This window comes from Phoxinus phoxinus (genome assembly GCF_949152265.1).
Source record: "Phoxinus phoxinus genome assembly, chromosome: 4".
Taxonomy (NCBI): domain Eukaryota; kingdom Metazoa; phylum Chordata; class Actinopteri; order Cypriniformes; family Leuciscidae; genus Phoxinus; species Phoxinus phoxinus.
The window spans coordinates 29,655,756-29,674,646 of NC_136879.1; the positions used below are offsets into that span (position 1 = coordinate 29,655,756).

The following is an 18,891-nucleotide window of genomic DNA, read 5'->3' on the forward strand; positions in this document are numbered from 1 at the left end:
ATGCTATAGCTGATACACACATGCGTAAAAGCTCTAGGGAGCGCAAATCAAACATAGCAGAAGACTATTTGCACAGGTAAATAACAGATGTACACACACATGCACAAGAGGCAAGATTTGACTACGGTACAATGCGTAAACACTTTGATGAAAATCTGAGTTGATGTCACCTGTTTGGCTAACTTCCGCTAGACTTAGAGATAGTCTTTTCTCTTCTATTTAGTATATCCGAGGGGAAATGCTTCTACTGTAGAACAAGAAAAATATAGGGCAGGACTTGATTTTGTCCGTTGGGAATTGATTAGATGGTTGTGGTTTATTTCTGTGATCTCATGTGAGTGACAGTTTGTCTTGGCCTTGCACCGAAAAAAGATGATTTTGATGGCACATGATAAAAAAATAAAAATAAAAAAAACATGATGTGCACAGATTGAATAATTTCTAATAAATACTGTGATATTCCATTTAAAAAAATAAGAATAGACCCTTGTGATTTCATGGTGAAATTAACTGCCACCATCCCTGCTGAAAACTAAACAAAACAAAACAAGACCAAGAAATAAAATAAAAATGTACGAACATCCAAAACCATCCTCCCAACCATGCTGGTCTAATGTAGTCTCCCAGCCTTGTTCGCCTGGTCTTTGGGAACTCTTCAGCAAGCTAAACCAGCTGAACACCAGCTTGGCCAGTCTGGAAGACCGGCAAGACCAGCAAACCAGCTTAGAATGTTTTTTGTTCCTTTAACCACACACATGCTCTCTTGTAGGTAGAGTATATTTATTGTCTGTATTAAAGACCTAACCCGTATTGCGACATTCGTTACATCTGAGTAAATCGATTATCAAAAAAGAAAGTTAGATGGGGACTTGGTTCTACACATCCGTCTTTGATTTGACTTTGAGATGTGGGCTTTGCACTCAAAAACTAATGCAACCCCGCAGTGAAGGGGAGGGGTTTAAGGAGTTGAGAAGTCCTACATGTGTCAACAGAGAAAAGTCTGTTGTTTAAAAGAAAATGTAAACAACAAAAGGAAACAGATACTGTTTCAATAAATGAATGAAAAAAAGATCAATAAATGGATTTCAAAAAAAGATGGAAAATAAACAGTGAATTTGTATTTCATGCTGACTTTAAAAAAACTCTCTTACAGCGCCTTTTCATTCTTTCCTTGATAAGGGGTGTCAGTACAGACTCGCATTACAATATTTAGAGTCAAGCTTTATTATGTTACTGTCTGGTCATATTTTTTTTTCTTCTTCAAAATAAGCAAGTTGAAGAGTTCAGTAAACCTTCTATAGAAGTTCCTGATAAAAAGAGTTTCAGTCAGATCTCATCCTGCCCGAGGCCAGACATCATTCGTGCCCTCTTTTCTTCTCATTAGACAGAAAAAAGGGAAAGCTGAAGGGGTGTGAGCAGAAAAAAAAGCTTTTGTCTTCCTCCTCTAACAACGCATGTCAGAATCCCATTACGCTCCTTATCACATTAAATTAATGTCTTCCAGCACAAAGGAGAGAACTTCAGAAATAAACACAGCCAGACAAAAGAGTTTCCAACGTCCTGCTTCATATCAATTGCCCTATCTAGAAAGGTGATCCTTTCTCTACGACTTCCATCACCCTGACTTTTCATTTCAGGGGCTAAAAGAAGTGTTTTTGTTTGATTTTGCAGTACCATCCTTATTTCATTTACACATTTATCATAATCTTCTTGAAGAGGCAGGAGGATTAGATCATCCCACTTCACCCACGTTTCGGTTCTCGTCTCTCTGTGGGACGTAGTTTCTTATTTAATCATCTTTAATTACAGATCACTTCAAAGCAGTGAGAAGAATGTCGGGCAAACAAGTGGTACAATATTTCTGTTCCAAGAGGAGAGGCGCAGCAAATCTGACAGGTGGGAAACCTCTTTGAAGTGTGTATATTTGATTCACTGTGTTCAATCTGGGCACCAAAGCTCTGTTCCTTTCAATTAAATCCGAGAGCTCCTTTAGTTCAAGGGGACAAACTTGAAAGAGATTGTAGCGCTCACCTGGCTGACCCCATTCAGAATAATTTGGGTAATACCTGACGAAGACAGAGTCTGGTTGATCTTCTGGGGCTCCTGACTGGATAGTACAGGTCGGTAGTACAGGTAATTTTGTTCACTAATGAGACCTTAATGCACCTCACTACACGGTGCGGCCCTGCGCAGCCGGATGAAACCTAGTGCCTCATCCAAAGGAGGTTTACACTGTAAAATAGGGAATGAGCTATCATAAGATATCAGTTAGCATTTCCGTTCATCTCAAGGGCAAAAAATATCGGTTAGCATTCCTATTCATTTCAGCAGTAAAAAGAAATTGGTCAGCTTTTCCATTCATCTCAAATGGGGAAAAAACACTATTAATTAACATTTGCATTCATTTAAATGATAAAAGATATTGGTTGCTTTTCATTCATCTCACTGGCAAACGTTATTTCTTTGTATTTCTATTAATTTCAGTGGTAAAAGCGTTCATTGGTTAGCGTTTCTATTCATGTCAATAGCAAAAGTATAAGTAATTATGGATCCAGTCACCTGAGCCATAAGCAAATGACACAATGATAACTCTGATTGGCTGATGGTGCCACTAGAACCATAAAAACAGTTCGCTGTGACATGCTACTTTTACATGGCTACTCTTGAATGTCCACTAATGAACAATGCTGATTTTGTCTTCAAAATGGTGCAGTCATTGGTACAGTTAAGGCTCGTTCACACCAAGAGTGATAGCTATAAAGATAACTGTATAAGAGTCCACACCAGCGGACAATATCGTTCTGTTTTTTCTAATGCTCGAGCTCATTACAGCAAGATGGATTCTGATTGGCTGTCAATGTTTTTATCATTCATCAGCTGGATACAATCGTTCTGAAAGTGATTCCAATGATATTGTTTCTCTGTGCAGTTATTGTTATAGTTGTGGTGTGAACTCTAACTATGCAATTTCCTGCCTGGATTTGTTCCGGACATGTTCCCCCTTTCTTTTCTGTTGCTTCTCCAGTATCCAGTCAAATTAAGGCAAAACGCCCCCAATATTAGCCAATTACATTTCCATTTATGCAATTGGCAGACTGACATTACACTTAAGCTACACATTGTATCAGTTCAGTTAAAAAGTTGGACCATTTTATAGGAAATGTAAAGGTTATACCATTAAGTTAATAGCTGCACAGCATAATTAGAACACAGGCGCTAGTCATATCAAAATGAAAATATATCTTACTGGTATATATAAAATATACACACAGTATATAAAAAAATCTAGACGATCACAATCGGTTGTTTATAGATAAAACCATATGCAACGGCCTCCTGGCTATTAGTGCTGTATAGGTTAGTCGGACGGATAACTGTCCTTGTACTGTGTCATCTCAGCAGGCCAGCTCTGTGAAGTATTCATGAGTGGGCCGTGCTCTATTAAGCTGTCAGTGTGCTAAGTGATTAATGAGAGCTGTACATCCTGCGAGACTGAACGTGAGAGAAAAAGAAACAGTAACGGAAACCGACAAGCAAACAGAGACGCAGGTGAACGGGGTTATTACGCTGGCAGCACAAGGAGTCATCATCCGCTTCTTATAGAAATGTTTTGAAGGGCAGTCGCTACGGCATTTCCTCTCGACCCTTCGGCTTTGCACATCCACTTCGCAACCCTGTAATGTTTGTCAGCTAAAGCAGAAGTGATTATTACCCACAATGGGCTCTAGACCTGCCACTGTGCGGAGCAGCTATTCAATGGTGCATGCATATTTGTTCCAGACAATAGCACGAATGTGCTCCTCAAGTGTTTTATTGACACATACATTTTCATATTACAAGCATTACTGATATCAGCTACTCTACCGTGAAATTCTCTCAAATAGTAATTAGCTGTATATGATTTCATGAGAACGATTTACTTTATGTGGGAATGGGGATCTTTGAGAATGTAAACTGCATTTATAGGTTCTCTTGAGTATTATACGAATGAAACTGAATTGGGGAAGTGATATTGTAATAAAGGAAATTATGTGCAAGAGTCAATTAAATGTTGAAATGTTCAAACCCAGAATAACTAGAACAATAACCATATTTTTATTCTTTTATTTTATTCTAAAGGGCTGTTCACACCAAGAGAAGTAACTACTGTATAGCCAGTGTTATAAGTTACTTTTAAAAGTAGTACATACAATATTGCATTACTCCCTAAAAAAGTAACTAATTGCGCTACTTTGTTACTTTTTATGGAAAGTAATGCGTGAAGTTACTTTTGCGTGTACTTTAGCTTTTTCTCATCTGGGCTGGGTTGTTTGTTTGTTTTTATAACAACAAAAAACTTACATTTTTGGCAAATGTAAAGGCCATTTTACACCAAAAGTGAAATGAATAAGCCTCAGGAAATGCAAATTCACGTCTGTACAGTAGAGGGCACAGCTCAAACAAACAGGCCTTTCAGCTGTGCTGCCATTCGGGAATACAGAAGAATAGGACGCAGGGGAAATGAGTAAATGTATGCTCACATTTAGTCTAGAATTACAATACCCATCATGTTCACACATAGCGCACACAACACTCCTGCACTTACTCATGATTTCTCTCAACACGGCGACAGAAGAGCTGTCAGTCAATACATGGGAAAACAAAGTTACTTGTAATGCGTTACCCCCAACACTGACTATAGCGATAATGATACACTATAATGATAATTAGGCCAACCACCGATAACGTTATTATTAGTGTGCACTGCAGTTATGTCTTCTGCCGCTTTAAAGTCGTGTGGATTCTGATTGTTTGTCACTGTTTTTATTGTTCATCAGCAGGTAAAAAAAATGTTTTTGAAAGTGATTCCAACAATATTGTTATTGTTAAAGTTGTGGTATGGACTTAGCTATTCTCATAGAGTTAAAACGATTAATAAAACTTTAAAGTTATCGTCCTTGATGTGCATTGTGAACAGCCCGTAACTCTAATACCACAAATATAACAATTACGGCACAGCAATTTCACAGCCATTTTTCCAGCTGATGAATAATAAAATAATTGAAAGCCAATCAAATTCCATTTAACTTTAAAGCATGTGCTGCAATTATGTTAACAGGGTGCTTAGAATATTCAACGCTATCGGTGTTAATATGGTTATCATTATAGTTATCATTACAGTTATCGTTCTTCGTGTAAACGGGCCTTAATGCTAGGGAAGGAAATGTTTTTCATAAACACTTTTTGTTAAACTGTTTGAAATTGATAGCACACAATAATAGGGTTGGTAATAAATAGTGGTCTAAATATTAAAAAAATTATATATATATATATATATATATATAGGACTTTTAGGACCAAAAAATATTTCGGCCAATCATTGCATTCTGTGTATGGGAAAAGGGTGTATGTCAAGAATGTAAACGCAAGTATAACTTGTTCATAAAAAAAACATTTACTCCCTTATACACATGCACTGACTGACAGAGATGAAATATTATTTAATTTAGGCTATTCTGGAAGCTTGCTAAGTTTAGAATTGCTCTAAGGGATTTCTTATGGGAGACAAAAGCACCTTAGTACAGTTTTTATGAAAGTTTTCTGTCACAAAGTATTTTAAGTTTGGCCTGTCGCTGCTGTGAATCTCCTTTATTTTCCAACAGAAATCTTCAGGGAGTGCATGCACTCATTATTAGCTGAAAAACAATGTTATTTTGTTTTTCCCATTTCCAACTCATCTCTGTGTAGAAAGCTGCGCTTGTGCTCCAAAGGTACAAAGGGAAAGACATTTGAGGAATAGCGTTGGCATGAGCGTGAAATGGTTAACTTTAGAGTCTACCACAAGCCAAACTTTCCAAGTTACCCGCAACGCTGTCTGCTTTTAGCTTTTTGTGGCAGAATAAGCAAAACATTGGTGTCTTTTTAGGACTCAGAATCACAATGGCATACAAATCATTCACACTCAAGTATCGAGAGAGTTTTTCAGAGTGCCAGGGTTTGGCGCCATTCAGAACCGAAATAGAATTCCTAAACAGGATTCTGAATAGTAATTGTATTGATTGAATGATTTCTGAAGGATCATGTGACGCTGAAGACTGGAGTAATGATGCTGAAAATTTTGCTTTGTCATCACAGGAATAAATTACATTTAAAAATATATTCAAATAGAAAACAGTTATTTTTTAGCTGTTAAAATTAAATATTTAAATATTAAAAATGCAGCCTTGGTGAGTATAAGACATTTTTCAAGAACATTTCTTTTTTTTTAGAACTTATTTTAGAATTTTTTAAATATCTGTAATCATACAAAAATGTTGTCTCAACATTCAACTGTCAAAATTTCATTATTTACATTTTGTCACAAAAGTGCTGTGGGCTTGTGCATCATTTCTCTGAATTGCAGTTCAGTGCCAATTGAATCCAAAAACCAACTCATAAACTGAAAGGGATCAAATTCTTAAATCCTGAATTTTGCCCATGCCATTTTTTTCAATGTGATTTTAGAACTGCACGAAAGCTATTTTAATGATTGGTTTGGTACTGTTTTGACCCTGTTCTCAAGTCCATATTGGTAGTTTGCCATCTCTCTACACACCTCTCTGACGTCTTAGTGGGAATTATAGCTGTTCCACTTGAAGGCCTTAAGCTGATTAGGGAGAAAGGTAGCCACTGTCTGAAGGGGCAATGTGACTTTGTTTGGATTCTCTGGGTAATTTGTGGCATCCTTGCTCTGAGAAGGAAAGGCAGAATACTAAACTTTAATCCTCTGCCAAGCTGAACTCAATGTGTGTCTAATAAGGAGACTTGCGAAGGGTCATCCGTCAGTCACCATTTCTTTGACTACAGTGGGTTTGATTTAAACCTTCAGTCATTCATTTCCATGGACATCTCTGTTTCTGCAGAGTGCGCAGACATGAGCGGCAGGGTGGATGTTTGATGGTGAATGAATGGGACATGACAAATGATGAATACCTGAAGGACACAGATGGACAAGAGAAAGAATGAACAACACATTTGTATTTATCTAACAGTGCAGTACAGTCAAACAGCATGAAATTAATTCAATGTCATCATCAAAAACAGTGTGGACATGTTAGGTTTAATAAGCAGTTGTTATTGCCAAATAATCAGCAGAGTGTAAAGGAGTATTTGAGTCTGTGAACGTGTACAAAGGCATACAGTACAATGGTAAAGAGAGTGCAGAGACAACATGTACCACTATGAAACGCTATGTTTACTTGGTAGAGAATGCATATGTCAGAATGCAGCTGTAACAATCTATACGAGACGACATCTGCTGTTTGACAGATGCAGGCAATTCTATATGTGCCATTCTGAAAAGAGTAGAGCAGAACATATAATTATGGCACATGTTATTTTGGCTCTAATGCAGGGCTCCCGACCATGGTGAGCGAGAGAAATTAATATATAAGGTATTAATTTAGTTGTTTATTTCGAATTGTTGAAGTCCCTCACATCTTAAGGAGCTGAATATATATTTTACATTACAAACATAAACATATACTAAACAATTTATATGAATAGACTTATATAAAGAATTTTCTTTTATCAAATAATAATATTTGTTCAGCAAATAATCCTGCAAAAAAGCTCCCCCACACTTCATTTAGTAGGACAACCATTTTCTACTAATAATAATAAGAAATGATTCTTGAGCACAAAATCAGCAAATTAAAATTATTTCTTAAGGATCATGTAAGACTAGAGTCACACTGAAGACTAGAGTCAATGAAGCTTTGCCACCACAGATTGTAAATTGTAATAATATTTCAGAGTTTCACTGTTTTTAACTGAATTTCTTATCCAAACAAAAATAAAACAAAAGCCTCATTACAATAGAAACCATATGATACTCACAATCGGCCTGAGAACATATGAGACACGACGTGCTGCTGTTAAAGAACGTTAGCAGTCCGGCTACAGCCATGCTGATGTCTGTGTTAGTGGGCCTGAGGTCCAGCGTGGTAAAGCGAGGAAACTGCACCTTCAGTATGTCTTCCGGAGCCACCTTCACGTACGGCACCTGCACAGGGACGCAGAACAGGACAGAAAAAAAGATCAGCCCTGCAGGACCCCTCTTGTTAGGCGGACACCGCAGGTAAATTGAATGAAAGAAAATTGCAGGAGGGCGTTTTGTTTACTGCACTGTGATGCGGGTCTCAAGAGTGCCTGTGCAACAGAATCACGGCATTCTCATCAGACTAATTAGATCCACTTTACGCCTAAAACTAATACAAACTCATTTGAATAATTTCAAAAGAATAATTTCTTCTCTCTGAAGGCATGTAAATTAACAATAAAAATCAACTGTATTAGAAGAAATAAAAACAGATTTTTATGAACCCCAGCGATGATTGTGGAAAAGTTTCTCTGCATATAAATGCCAAGTGAGATGTTTATTCACATTTATTCACGCAGAGGGCATGTGTGCATTGACCTTTGACATCTCGAACAGTCTTTGAAACAAAAATAGCACACAACGCAAAACGTCTCCATATCCATGGAGACCTCAGCATTGGCTGCTCTCTAATTTGATGTGTTCCGATGTGTGGATGCGTCGGGCTCGGGTGAAAGTGCGTGTTGGGCTCGGTAGGGCTTGAAGGGGATCCTAGAGGACGCAGGCGGGCTGCGTAAAGGGCCTCTTCATCACAGCAGATTGCCTGTCTGCGGCGGGCCATGTGACCATGCATCGTACTTGCACGGCCCTGTATCCCCAATTGGTTTTCCATCGCTTTCCATCAGGACGTAATGGAGTCCCCGCCAGTGTGGATGGATGGGGCGCACAGGCTCTCCGACACTCGGGGGACAACTGGGATTCTTGGAGATGGAGGGTTCGGAGAGAGGCCGGTAATGGGCTCGCTGCAGTGGGGAGACATGTACAAGTCTCCGACCTTCTCTCTCTTTCTCTGAGAAGATTCTTTCCTATATTCCCCATGCCGGCTTCCAGACAACATCCCATCTGTCCAAAGCCCATGTGCTAACTTGTAAATAGCGGCTACAATCTGACTTCCTCCTCTGTGCATAAGCTCATATTATTCCGAGTGAATTCAACAGAGTGACATCCGGCTCAGCGAGGAAAGACAAACAACATTTAAAGATAGTACAAAAAGACACCTTTGGATTTTTCTAGATGCTAGAGTGAGATTTGATTCCTTAAAGTAAGTAATGGTTCAAATGGAGCTTCAAGTGGAGATTCTGTGTAACAATGCTGGGCAGCAAGATGTTTTCACAAAGGTTAAATGAGCTTCCCTTTCATACAGAACAGACTCCAGCAAAACAGATTTTATGCCAAGGCTCTTAATAGTTAGAGTGGGAGGTAGGTAAACAAAAAAAAAGTTAGACGGGTTTACATTGAGTCACCATTATTTTGAATACCTGTAGAAAAGCACTGTAAAAAGCATTTAATATTAGAGTGCTTGTGTGAAAAGGAGAAATCCTGAATCAGTGAGTTGAACTTGAGAAACAAATCATTCAGACTGGTGTTTCGAATTAGATCAATGTATTAACTGAAATTTTTTTTTTTAGTTTGTTCGTTTACAAACTGCATAAAACCACATTTTTCATAATATCTTGTAAAAGTGCCATGGAGAGCAATGCTGAATGCCAGGATTTTTAGAGACTAACAACTTAAAATTGCAGTCTGTTCAGCATGCAAAGCTACTTCATGACTTGGAATAAAAGTAAATGTCGTATGGACCACTTTTATGGTGATTTTGGATCCCTATATTGTTGGAAAACCTCAGTTCCTGTTCGTTGTAACGGCATTGGGAAAACAAGGTTGATCAGCGTATTCTTCAAAATCCTCCTTTTTGTTTTGACTTAATAAATAATGCCCTACAGGTCTGGAACAACAATAGGGTGAGTAAATAATGACAGTATTTAATTTTTTTTGTGAATTATCCTTTTAAGACTCACATTCGGACAGATGTCAGAATCTATTGTCTCATTGCATGCTCAAATATACATAGTGAATATCCATGATGTACGGACAGGAAATGGAGGATAACGCTGAAAGGGTTTTGAAAGCCATTTTTCTTGTGGTTACAGCACACTGCATATGCATATGCATCCTTTCCAGGGCGTAAACAGAAACTCATGCCCTGGTGGAGCCAATCTGGGCTTCAGCATTGGAATTGTGGGCCAGAGGGAGAGTTGTATATGAGGGTAATATCTGTCTGTTCGTGCGCTGTCTGCTCCTGCAGGTTGACAGAGTGGCTGTCAGGCCTACAGATGCACTGCTGACAGGCTTTTAATGAGGGGCCTGGTGCAGGCCAAAAGCAGCTCACTGAAGTCAGGCAAACAGCCATGCAACACTGCAGTATAAGTACATGTTCCCAACATTTCATTTGAACCAGAATGAATATTGAGGCACTTAACAGATGCTACATTTTGGACATTTGTAATGCAGTATAATGGTTTTGTAATAAATATCTTGTGAATGATAATGTAGCTGTTTTGTCAGACAAGTCTTTGAACAAATTGAGGTCTTTGTCAGCATTTGTCTAAATGGACATTCCCAAAATGTTTTAGTTAAAGTAACCAATCATTTTTGTGAAGTAATCTTAATCGGGGTTCTCTGAATAACAAAAGCTGTTACATAAAATGAACGTTACATAAAACGTTCCTTGGCTTATTTAAATAATCAATTTAAACCTCATAGGGAAATGTGTTGCTTTCACAAAGTGCCATTTGTGAAGTCATTTGGCACAAATACGGTTTTCTCACTTAACCATGAAATTGTGCAGATTGTTGTGATGCTGTGCTGAAAAACAAATGTGCAGGGAACGCCATTTAAAACTCCCACCTTGGCTTTTTTTACCATCCTGTATGAAAGATAGACCTGGTTTAACTGTCTATGGCCGTCCAACTGCTTTCTACCTGTAGCTCTGAATGAAAAAAACATCCATAAGGGTGGACGGTCTCAGGGGGGAACTCAGGGGATTTAATGCCATATGGCAAGGTAAAGTATAATGAGATCTTACATCTGTTCCCTTACGTGCCAGAGGAACAAAATCATGTTTAATAAAAGATCACAGAACTTTTACCAGGGCCACAGTGTCAAATGATACAGCTGGACACACTGCTATACAGTAAAGTCGGCCATATTTGTCTGTTGTCAAACTCAAGATTGGCAACGAGTGACAAAACCGTGCTAGGTTGCCTCACAGGTTGGTGGGGGCGGACGCAGGCAGAAAGCAGTGCCATTACTCAAAGACATGGAGATCAGCCATACGGGGATGGCAGAGTGGCTGGAGGGGGTATTGTGAATGATCGTGACATTGCACACCTCTCTAATGTGGTGCAATGGACCATGGGAAGTCAGATGCTTGGGGAAAAACACACACTCTCAAGCACTAAGTGGAGTAATCATGTTTTGGAGGCTATGTGAGCGTCAAGAGTCTCTGGTGGGGAGAGCAAAGGAAAGAAAAGGCCACTGAGGCCTTTAAAAAAGCTCAGCATTGACCACAATCTCATTGATCACCATGCTTGAGAAAAAAGAAAAGGAAAAAAAAAAAACTTCCCTCAATCTCTGCTTCACAAGCATTGCTGCTGGTTCCGCAGAGCAGAAATCCTCTAAAAGTTCCTAACGTTTTAAAGCTGTGGGTGCCCTTTTAGACTGCACTGTGGCTACCAGCGCTGGTGCAGGTGGAAAGGTGAAGCCGTGGTGAATGGAGATGAATTGAACAAGTCATCTTTGGTGGATTTCAAATATCAACCTAACAGATGGAGCTTGTAACTGTGGGATAAAGTTAAATAAGAAACATATTAATAAGAAAGCCATAATTATGAGTCACCATTGTGAGATATAAAGACACAGTAATGAGAAAAGTTCGCATTTGCAACAGAGATAAAGTCATGATAGTTACAAGTTACAAATGTGATATATAAAGAAGCAATTAAAGGAAAGCCACAAATGTGAGATATAAAGTTACAAGTGAGAGATAAAAAGTAAAGGGACCATGAACAGCATTTTTTTTTTTACTTCGAAAAAAAAAACTTTGAAGAACTTTGTTCTTTTAGTCCCGCTTTTAATGTTAGCAAGATTTTTATCTAAAAGATTTATAAATAAATTGTAGGGAACACAATACATCAATATGTTAATGTCAATGTCTAGGGATGTCAATGTCTAGGGAGAAACACATTGAAAGTATTAGCAACACTTCAGGGTTTGAAAATACAACTTTCAACAGATATCCATTACTTTTTAATTAATTTAGCAAAAAAGTATGGAATATGGAATAAATATGAAAACAACTTTTACTGTACCGTCTGATCGCACTACAAAAAAGAAAAGTTATTAGCATTTTTTGTTATTATGGTTGACAGTCATCGAGCGCCGCATCAACCACCCTTTACAGTTTCTCCTGAACCAAAACAACGAGCTTATGGTGCGTTCACACCAGAGAAAGTTTTGAGTTCTGAAACTTAGAGTGAGTACAGTATAGTACGGTGACAACTTTTATGCCAAAAGATCAAGGACAACGTGGTTTCTTGATTCATGACCCTTTTAAGAGTTAAATATACTGCAATTCAGAGATATAGGGCCCTGTTTTAACGATCTGAAACACAAGTATCAAACGCGAAACGCAAGTAACTTTGTGGGCGGATCTCGTGCGCTGTTGCTATTATACCGGCGGGATAAATGACTCTTGCGCCCAACGCAAATCAAAAATGGGTTGGTCTGAAGTAGCTTCATTATTCATAGGTGTGGTTGGGCGTACCGTGAAATCAACCAATCAGAGCGTCATCTCACATTCCCTTTAAGAGCAGGCACGCTTGTTCCATGGCGGATTGCTATTATAACGGCGGATTTGCCAGGCGCACGCCAGGAGCGGTTCACAGCCGAGGAGACCGATGTTCTCGTCAGGGCCGTAAAAGACAGAGAAGTGACAATGTATGGGGATGGGAGAAACCCACCCAAATTAGCTTCGGTTAAACAGGCGCATAATAATTTGGGTAAATGTGTAAGATAGATTTATGCCTATTTTTTTCATATCTTCATGGACACAACAATGATTTCCCTCCTGTGTTAATATTTTTCCTTGTAATAATGTATGATTTGCAAAAATGAAAACTGCTGCATCTGTGTAGATGAGAAAATCAAAGTGTATACGCGTTGTTCACACGCTACATAATGGCCAAGCATGCGCCCTTAAAATACCATATGACTAACACGCGCAACGTGCCACTGTCTTTAGACTAGGTTTTTCCTGGTCAGTGGCGGAATTGTTTTCTGGAACTGTAAAATAGCACCAGGGAACGTTTGCGCCGGAACATGCCTCCTCTTTTCGCTGAACCGCCCCCGGGAGCGCAAGTTCATTTACTAATTTACAGATGTGCGTCTGTGGAGGGAAAAGTCCGCTGTGCGTCCGGTGCAAAATAGGATTGATACATGCGTCGGTGTACAAAGTCAATTGGGCTGGGTGCAAGATAGGGCCCATAGTCACAATTGTAAAATATAAAGTCACAAGTAACAATCACAATCATGAGAGAAAATCACAATTGCAAACTGTGAGAAATACAAGTCACAATTACCTTTTTACTTCTTTAATCTGAGTCAGAAACAGGCTTCCACAAATTAGAGCACATTGTGAACACTTAAATATTTAACAGGGATATGTGCTGTAATAACACACAACAAAACGCATGCCTCGTTAAGAGAGTGCTCATGGCTGCCCAGGGATTTGTTTGCAGACTTGATGAAGCCCATGAATAATTCCACTCTGCAGTGCCGATGGGCTCAGCTGGGGCGGAAAAGCCTGATCCATTCACACCTCCACAAAAAGACAGCACTGCACCATGGATGACCACAGAACAAAGAGACAATGGAATACTGGTCGAGTGTCTTTTGCACATTAATCATATTAGAAACAAAAGGATGAATTGAATTTGAAAAGGCTTTGAAAGAAGCCAGGAGGGGTCTTGAGTGGCATAGTGCTACTGCGCACATCCATTTAGCAAGGAATAAAGAGAACTCAGGTCGGTTGGTGTAAATTCAGTTGCGCTGGTGTCCCTCGGCGTGACAGATCAATTGCGCAGCAAAAGAGAGGTGAGCAGAGGTGCCGCCGACAGCTGTGTTACCCTAATTATCATCAGAAGAATGAGGACGCAGCACCTGTGTTTTGTTTGCATGACGAAAGAAGAGCGATACAGGCATACTGTGACACAATCATCCACTTTCACAAGGCCCTCTCTTCTGGAAATGTCACCTCCTCCCCCTTCGTGACAGTACCAGAGGGACTTTTAGCCTTTTTCCAACGACTCGCTGCTGGTGCCAATCTGGAACCTTTCCGTGCGTTTCCACAATCGGTTGGGGGCGTTATAATGTCCACACCGATGAAAAAGAGCAACTCAAAAGTAGGCTGCACAAAAGTACCGTATTTTCCGGACTATAAGTCACTCAAGTCAAAAAATGCGTCATGAAGAGAAAAAAATAAAAAATAAGTCGCACTGGACTACAAGTCGCATTTACTTAGAAATTTATTTCACAAAATCCAAGACCAAGAACAGACATTTAATCTGGAAAGGCAAGTTATTCAGCTACACAATAGCACACAGAACAACAGGCTGAATAGGTGTCCGGCATGTTAACTTATCACATTAACAGTTATTCAGCTACACAATAGCATAAAAAACATATACCTGGGAGGCTGAATACTGAATAGGCTAAATTAACATAAGCCAGCGAGTCCAACAAGTTACCGGTAAGCAAGTTCACCAAGCTCCCGCGATCTCATTCCACAACACGTTGTGTCTCACTTCACAACATTGAATTCTTCCTCGGTCTTCTGAACAACTCCGATAACTAGAGCGCCCTCTCGAGACTGTAGACAGAAATGTTTTCTCTTGGTTCATCTCAGTCAGTACTTGGCTCACTCAGTCATTTTGATATATAAGTCGCACCTGACTATAAGTCGCAGGACCAGCCAAACTATGAAAAAAAGTGCGACTTATAGTCCGGAAAATACGGTACACATAATCATCACAGTTACACAGTTAAAATGTCCAATGCAATGTGCGGATGTTGTTATTTTTTGCCAGTTAGTTCTTTACAGTACATATACATTACAATGTCTAAATTTCATTGCATTACATATAAATCAAAAAAAAAATCTACACTTTTAGAAAAGTGTGCAAAAAAAAAAGAAAAAAAAAAGAAATTAGGGATACAACAGTTTATCACTGGGAGGCAACTTTGTAAAACAATTTAGACCTAAAAGGTACATGGTAGTACCTTAAGGGTATACTACCCGAAGGTACTATTATGCACTTTCTAGGGGTGGATAAGTCACAAAGTTTACCCTTTAAAGGCACTACCCCAATGACATGCTGCATTTTTCCTAACTAGTGTGACTAATGCTGCATTCATGTGCTTTTGCAAATTTCATACTTCCTACTTCTGAAGTGCTTGGTTGTCGGAAATAATAAGAATCATGGAGGACACCAGGTTTTATTTTTGCCTTTTTGTTGGGGAAATCTTATTAAAGATATTTCAGTTTGAATAAAATGTAGCATCCCATTTGTTGACAAACATAACATTTTATTATGTTGACTATTCTGGAATTTACGTCAAATGCATTTTATTTTCACTGTGTATAAAACATTTCTTCAAATGGTTATTCATATATGTTAATATTCAGTACTTTAACAACAAGACAAGGCGATGTAGCTGTTGTGGGGAAAAAAAAGAAGAATACCAGTCACAGCAGCAACCGTTCTCCCCTTCACCATGTTTAAAGTAGTATATCCCAGTAGTATATATGACATTTTGGAAAATCATATTTAAGATATTTTCAAAAGCACATAAAGGCAGCATAACATCACATTTGGGAGACATTTCAGTTACTTTTAACTATCTTGTTCCAAGGTCATTTTTAGGGGATGTAAGAAGTCAGATTCTTTCAAGTTCACAAAAGCTGGGTTCTGATTCACAGGGTCCCTGTGCAGTGCACACTGCTCCCTACACACTGAGCAGGTCTACAGAAAATAATTGCACATGACATACGTACAGTAATATGTGGAATGTTAGGTTTAGGGTTAATACACAGGGAATGTATAAATCTCATTTAAATTACCATATTGCATATTTAAATAATATAACTTGCCATTCTCAAAACACCTAAACCGAGTAATACATTTCTGAAGTAAACATGATTTGGTTATACTGAAAGTCCAATTAACTTATCTGACCCATGGTAATAATAATATGCTGTAACAATCTCATCTCATGCATTTTATATCCGCAAACAACTGTGTAGGAACCACACTTGACATGAATTAAACTAAATAATTTTTTTTTATTATATACTAAATAACAAATATTTTCCACCACATTCATTTTAGTCATAATTCAAGTACTCAAGTAAATTTCCCTCTCTACTTCATGTGAAGTGATATATCAATGTACACTTGTCCGCTACGCTGTTTATGGTGCCACTTCGTTTGATATTTTGTTATCTAACACACAAATACTTTTGAGGTCACTGTTTATGAATCGATTGCTATGAATTTTATTCATTTTAATTTGACCACTGCATTAAGAGCAGCTCACAATTCTGTTAAAGAAGCCGCATCAAATTACTTTGGATGTTAAAGTAGTCATAAAACCCATAAGACTCACAGATTTACAGTTCATAGATCCCTGAGCACAGCCACAAGAATCAGCAGCATTTTGATGGAAAGAAGGGTATTTGACAGCAAATCTGGAGTGCTTTGTCAAACATATCGCCTGTTCTCCTGTCAGTGCTCATCTGTCCATAGAGCACAACATTAGCGCTTATAGCACTTAACGCTGAGGGATCAGCAGTGCTGTAGTTATACATCATTTAAGCCAATGAGGTCTGAAGAGATATGCCATTAAGAGTCTCGCCACCTTATACGGTCCAGTAATGTTTTCATTGCTTAATCACCACGACTGACCTCTCACCCCTCTTCTGTCGGATTCATCAGCCAGGAATCACAGCCAACCAGAAGCGAGGACTGATTCGGGTGTTATACATTTACATACATTTACGTACTCGACAGATGCTTACTTACTCAAGCTTACAATGCGGTACACAAATCACGGCAATGGCAAGTTACTGGCACAAATCACAACACTGGCGATTCTCCAAAACACGCTGCAAAGGAAATATGGGAAGATGCAGTATGTGCATGGGAGATGAGAGAAGAGAAGGAGAGAGAGGTAAGGGATGGACGGTGAAAAACAGCTCTTGCAGAGTGACTGCTGTAAATGAAGACTCCTGGTGGGCTGAAGCTTTGATAGCTTGCAAAATTACAGCATTCAGGATCAAACACAGCATGCTAGGTCCACTTTTATACGCTGGTGCCAAGCCATGGAACAAAGCCTAGCCCAAAATAGTCTGCCAAAAAAAAAGACACCTAGCTACAAATAAACAGAGCTTCCAGGTAGAGTCTCCTGGCTTAATCTGACACCGGTGCTCCTGTGTGGCTCCCTGTTGTGGACCGATGCTTATACTTCATTATTCATGCTTGACCAAGTGGAGTAATCCTAATTTAATATTTAATCAATCAGTGATAACCTGAGAGACTGCAGCAAACCGAGATGACCGCTTACCATAATTTGATTATACAGTGGGTTAGAAAAAATCTGAAACCACTAGTGAAAATGCATGATTTTCACTATTGGCCAACAGCCGATGATCAGGGGAAGATTATATCCTGTGGAAAAATGTGTCAAGACTGCAACTCAATTGAATTCAGGGCTGTCGAAGTTAACACAACAATAACACATTAAGAGTTAAAAAATAGTGACGTTAAAGCAGGCTCTATTTGAATCACCCCTGAATCAATTATTCGGTCAAAACCGTTTGAAGGTTAATTTATCAAAAAAATCTCTGGAAAAAAGTGATCTACTATTATTGTATTGTGATCTATATAACATTATATTATGTTGAATAGCAAAAAAATGTTGTGTCTATTAGTTAATGAGGGATTTGTGGACATTAATGTTTTTGGATTTTTGGAGTAAAAGTTATAGTTATTATTTTAAGTAAAAATATAAAATTAACGTTGCTTTTACCTCTGGAAAGTTATCCAATGTTCGCATTTAGTTAGTTAGCTATAAAAAAACACTAGGGAGAAGCTTATTTGAGGTTTATTTAATTGTATATGTATGTTTGAATAAATTTGCCATGAATATAGATGTTTATAAAAATAGATTTTGCTGAAAACATAATGTAACATTTTAAATTTGTAAAAATAGAAAAAAACATTCTGTTATGTAAAGTAACATGACATTTGTTTTAAGTTTGTACACATACAAAAGCATTATGTAACAACTTTTGTTATAAATTTGCAAAAATACAAAAACGGTTAAATAATTCTCTCCAGTAACATCACGTAACAATATTTCTTGTTTTAAATTTATAAAACCTAGATTTGACTGCTGTGTTTCACATTTAAAATGTGCAAAAGCAAATTGGGGGGAAAAAAATATTTCTGAAAAACTACACAAATACTACAGAATAAATGATGATGAATAAAAATCAGCATCCCTACTGTGGCACAGAGTGCCCATAAGGTGCAACAATTTGACTTGAATTTTAACATGTGAATATAAATTTTTCATATGAATGTATTCAGCAAGCTCCACAGGAGGTTCTGCCTGTTGTGCTCTGGGGTTTCTCCCTCACCTAGTTCCCATGCGCGTGTCATTCAGGTTCAAAGGCCTCAGTCACTCAACTGTAGTGGCTCCTGAAGCTCTCATCTGACACACTCTCTGTACTACAAACACATCATTCATATTTATGAGAAATTAGAGGAAAACCTCTTTTCTGCTCACCTTTTTTTTTTTGGTCCAACAACTACATAGTTTTCTCTAGTGACTGACTTTAATAACTATGTAATTTTATAGCAGAACCTCAAGGT

General features: G+C 38.4%; 1 protein-coding gene across 1 annotated transcript in view; it reads right to left on the reverse strand.

Moving 5' to 3' along the window:
* Window positions 1-18,891, reverse strand: part of grik4 (glutamate receptor, ionotropic, kainate 4) — a 321,677-nt gene that overhangs the window by 97,986 nt on the left and 204,800 nt on the right. The window contains exons 6-7 of the mRNA XM_079610819.1: window positions 7,858-8,023; window positions 6,893-6,951 (exon numbers count right to left, since the gene is read on the reverse strand). Coding sequence (XP_079466945.1) covers window positions 6,893-6,951; window positions 7,858-8,023 — 225 coding nt within the window. The remainder of the gene's footprint in view (window positions 1-6,892; window positions 6,952-7,857; window positions 8,024-18,891) is intronic.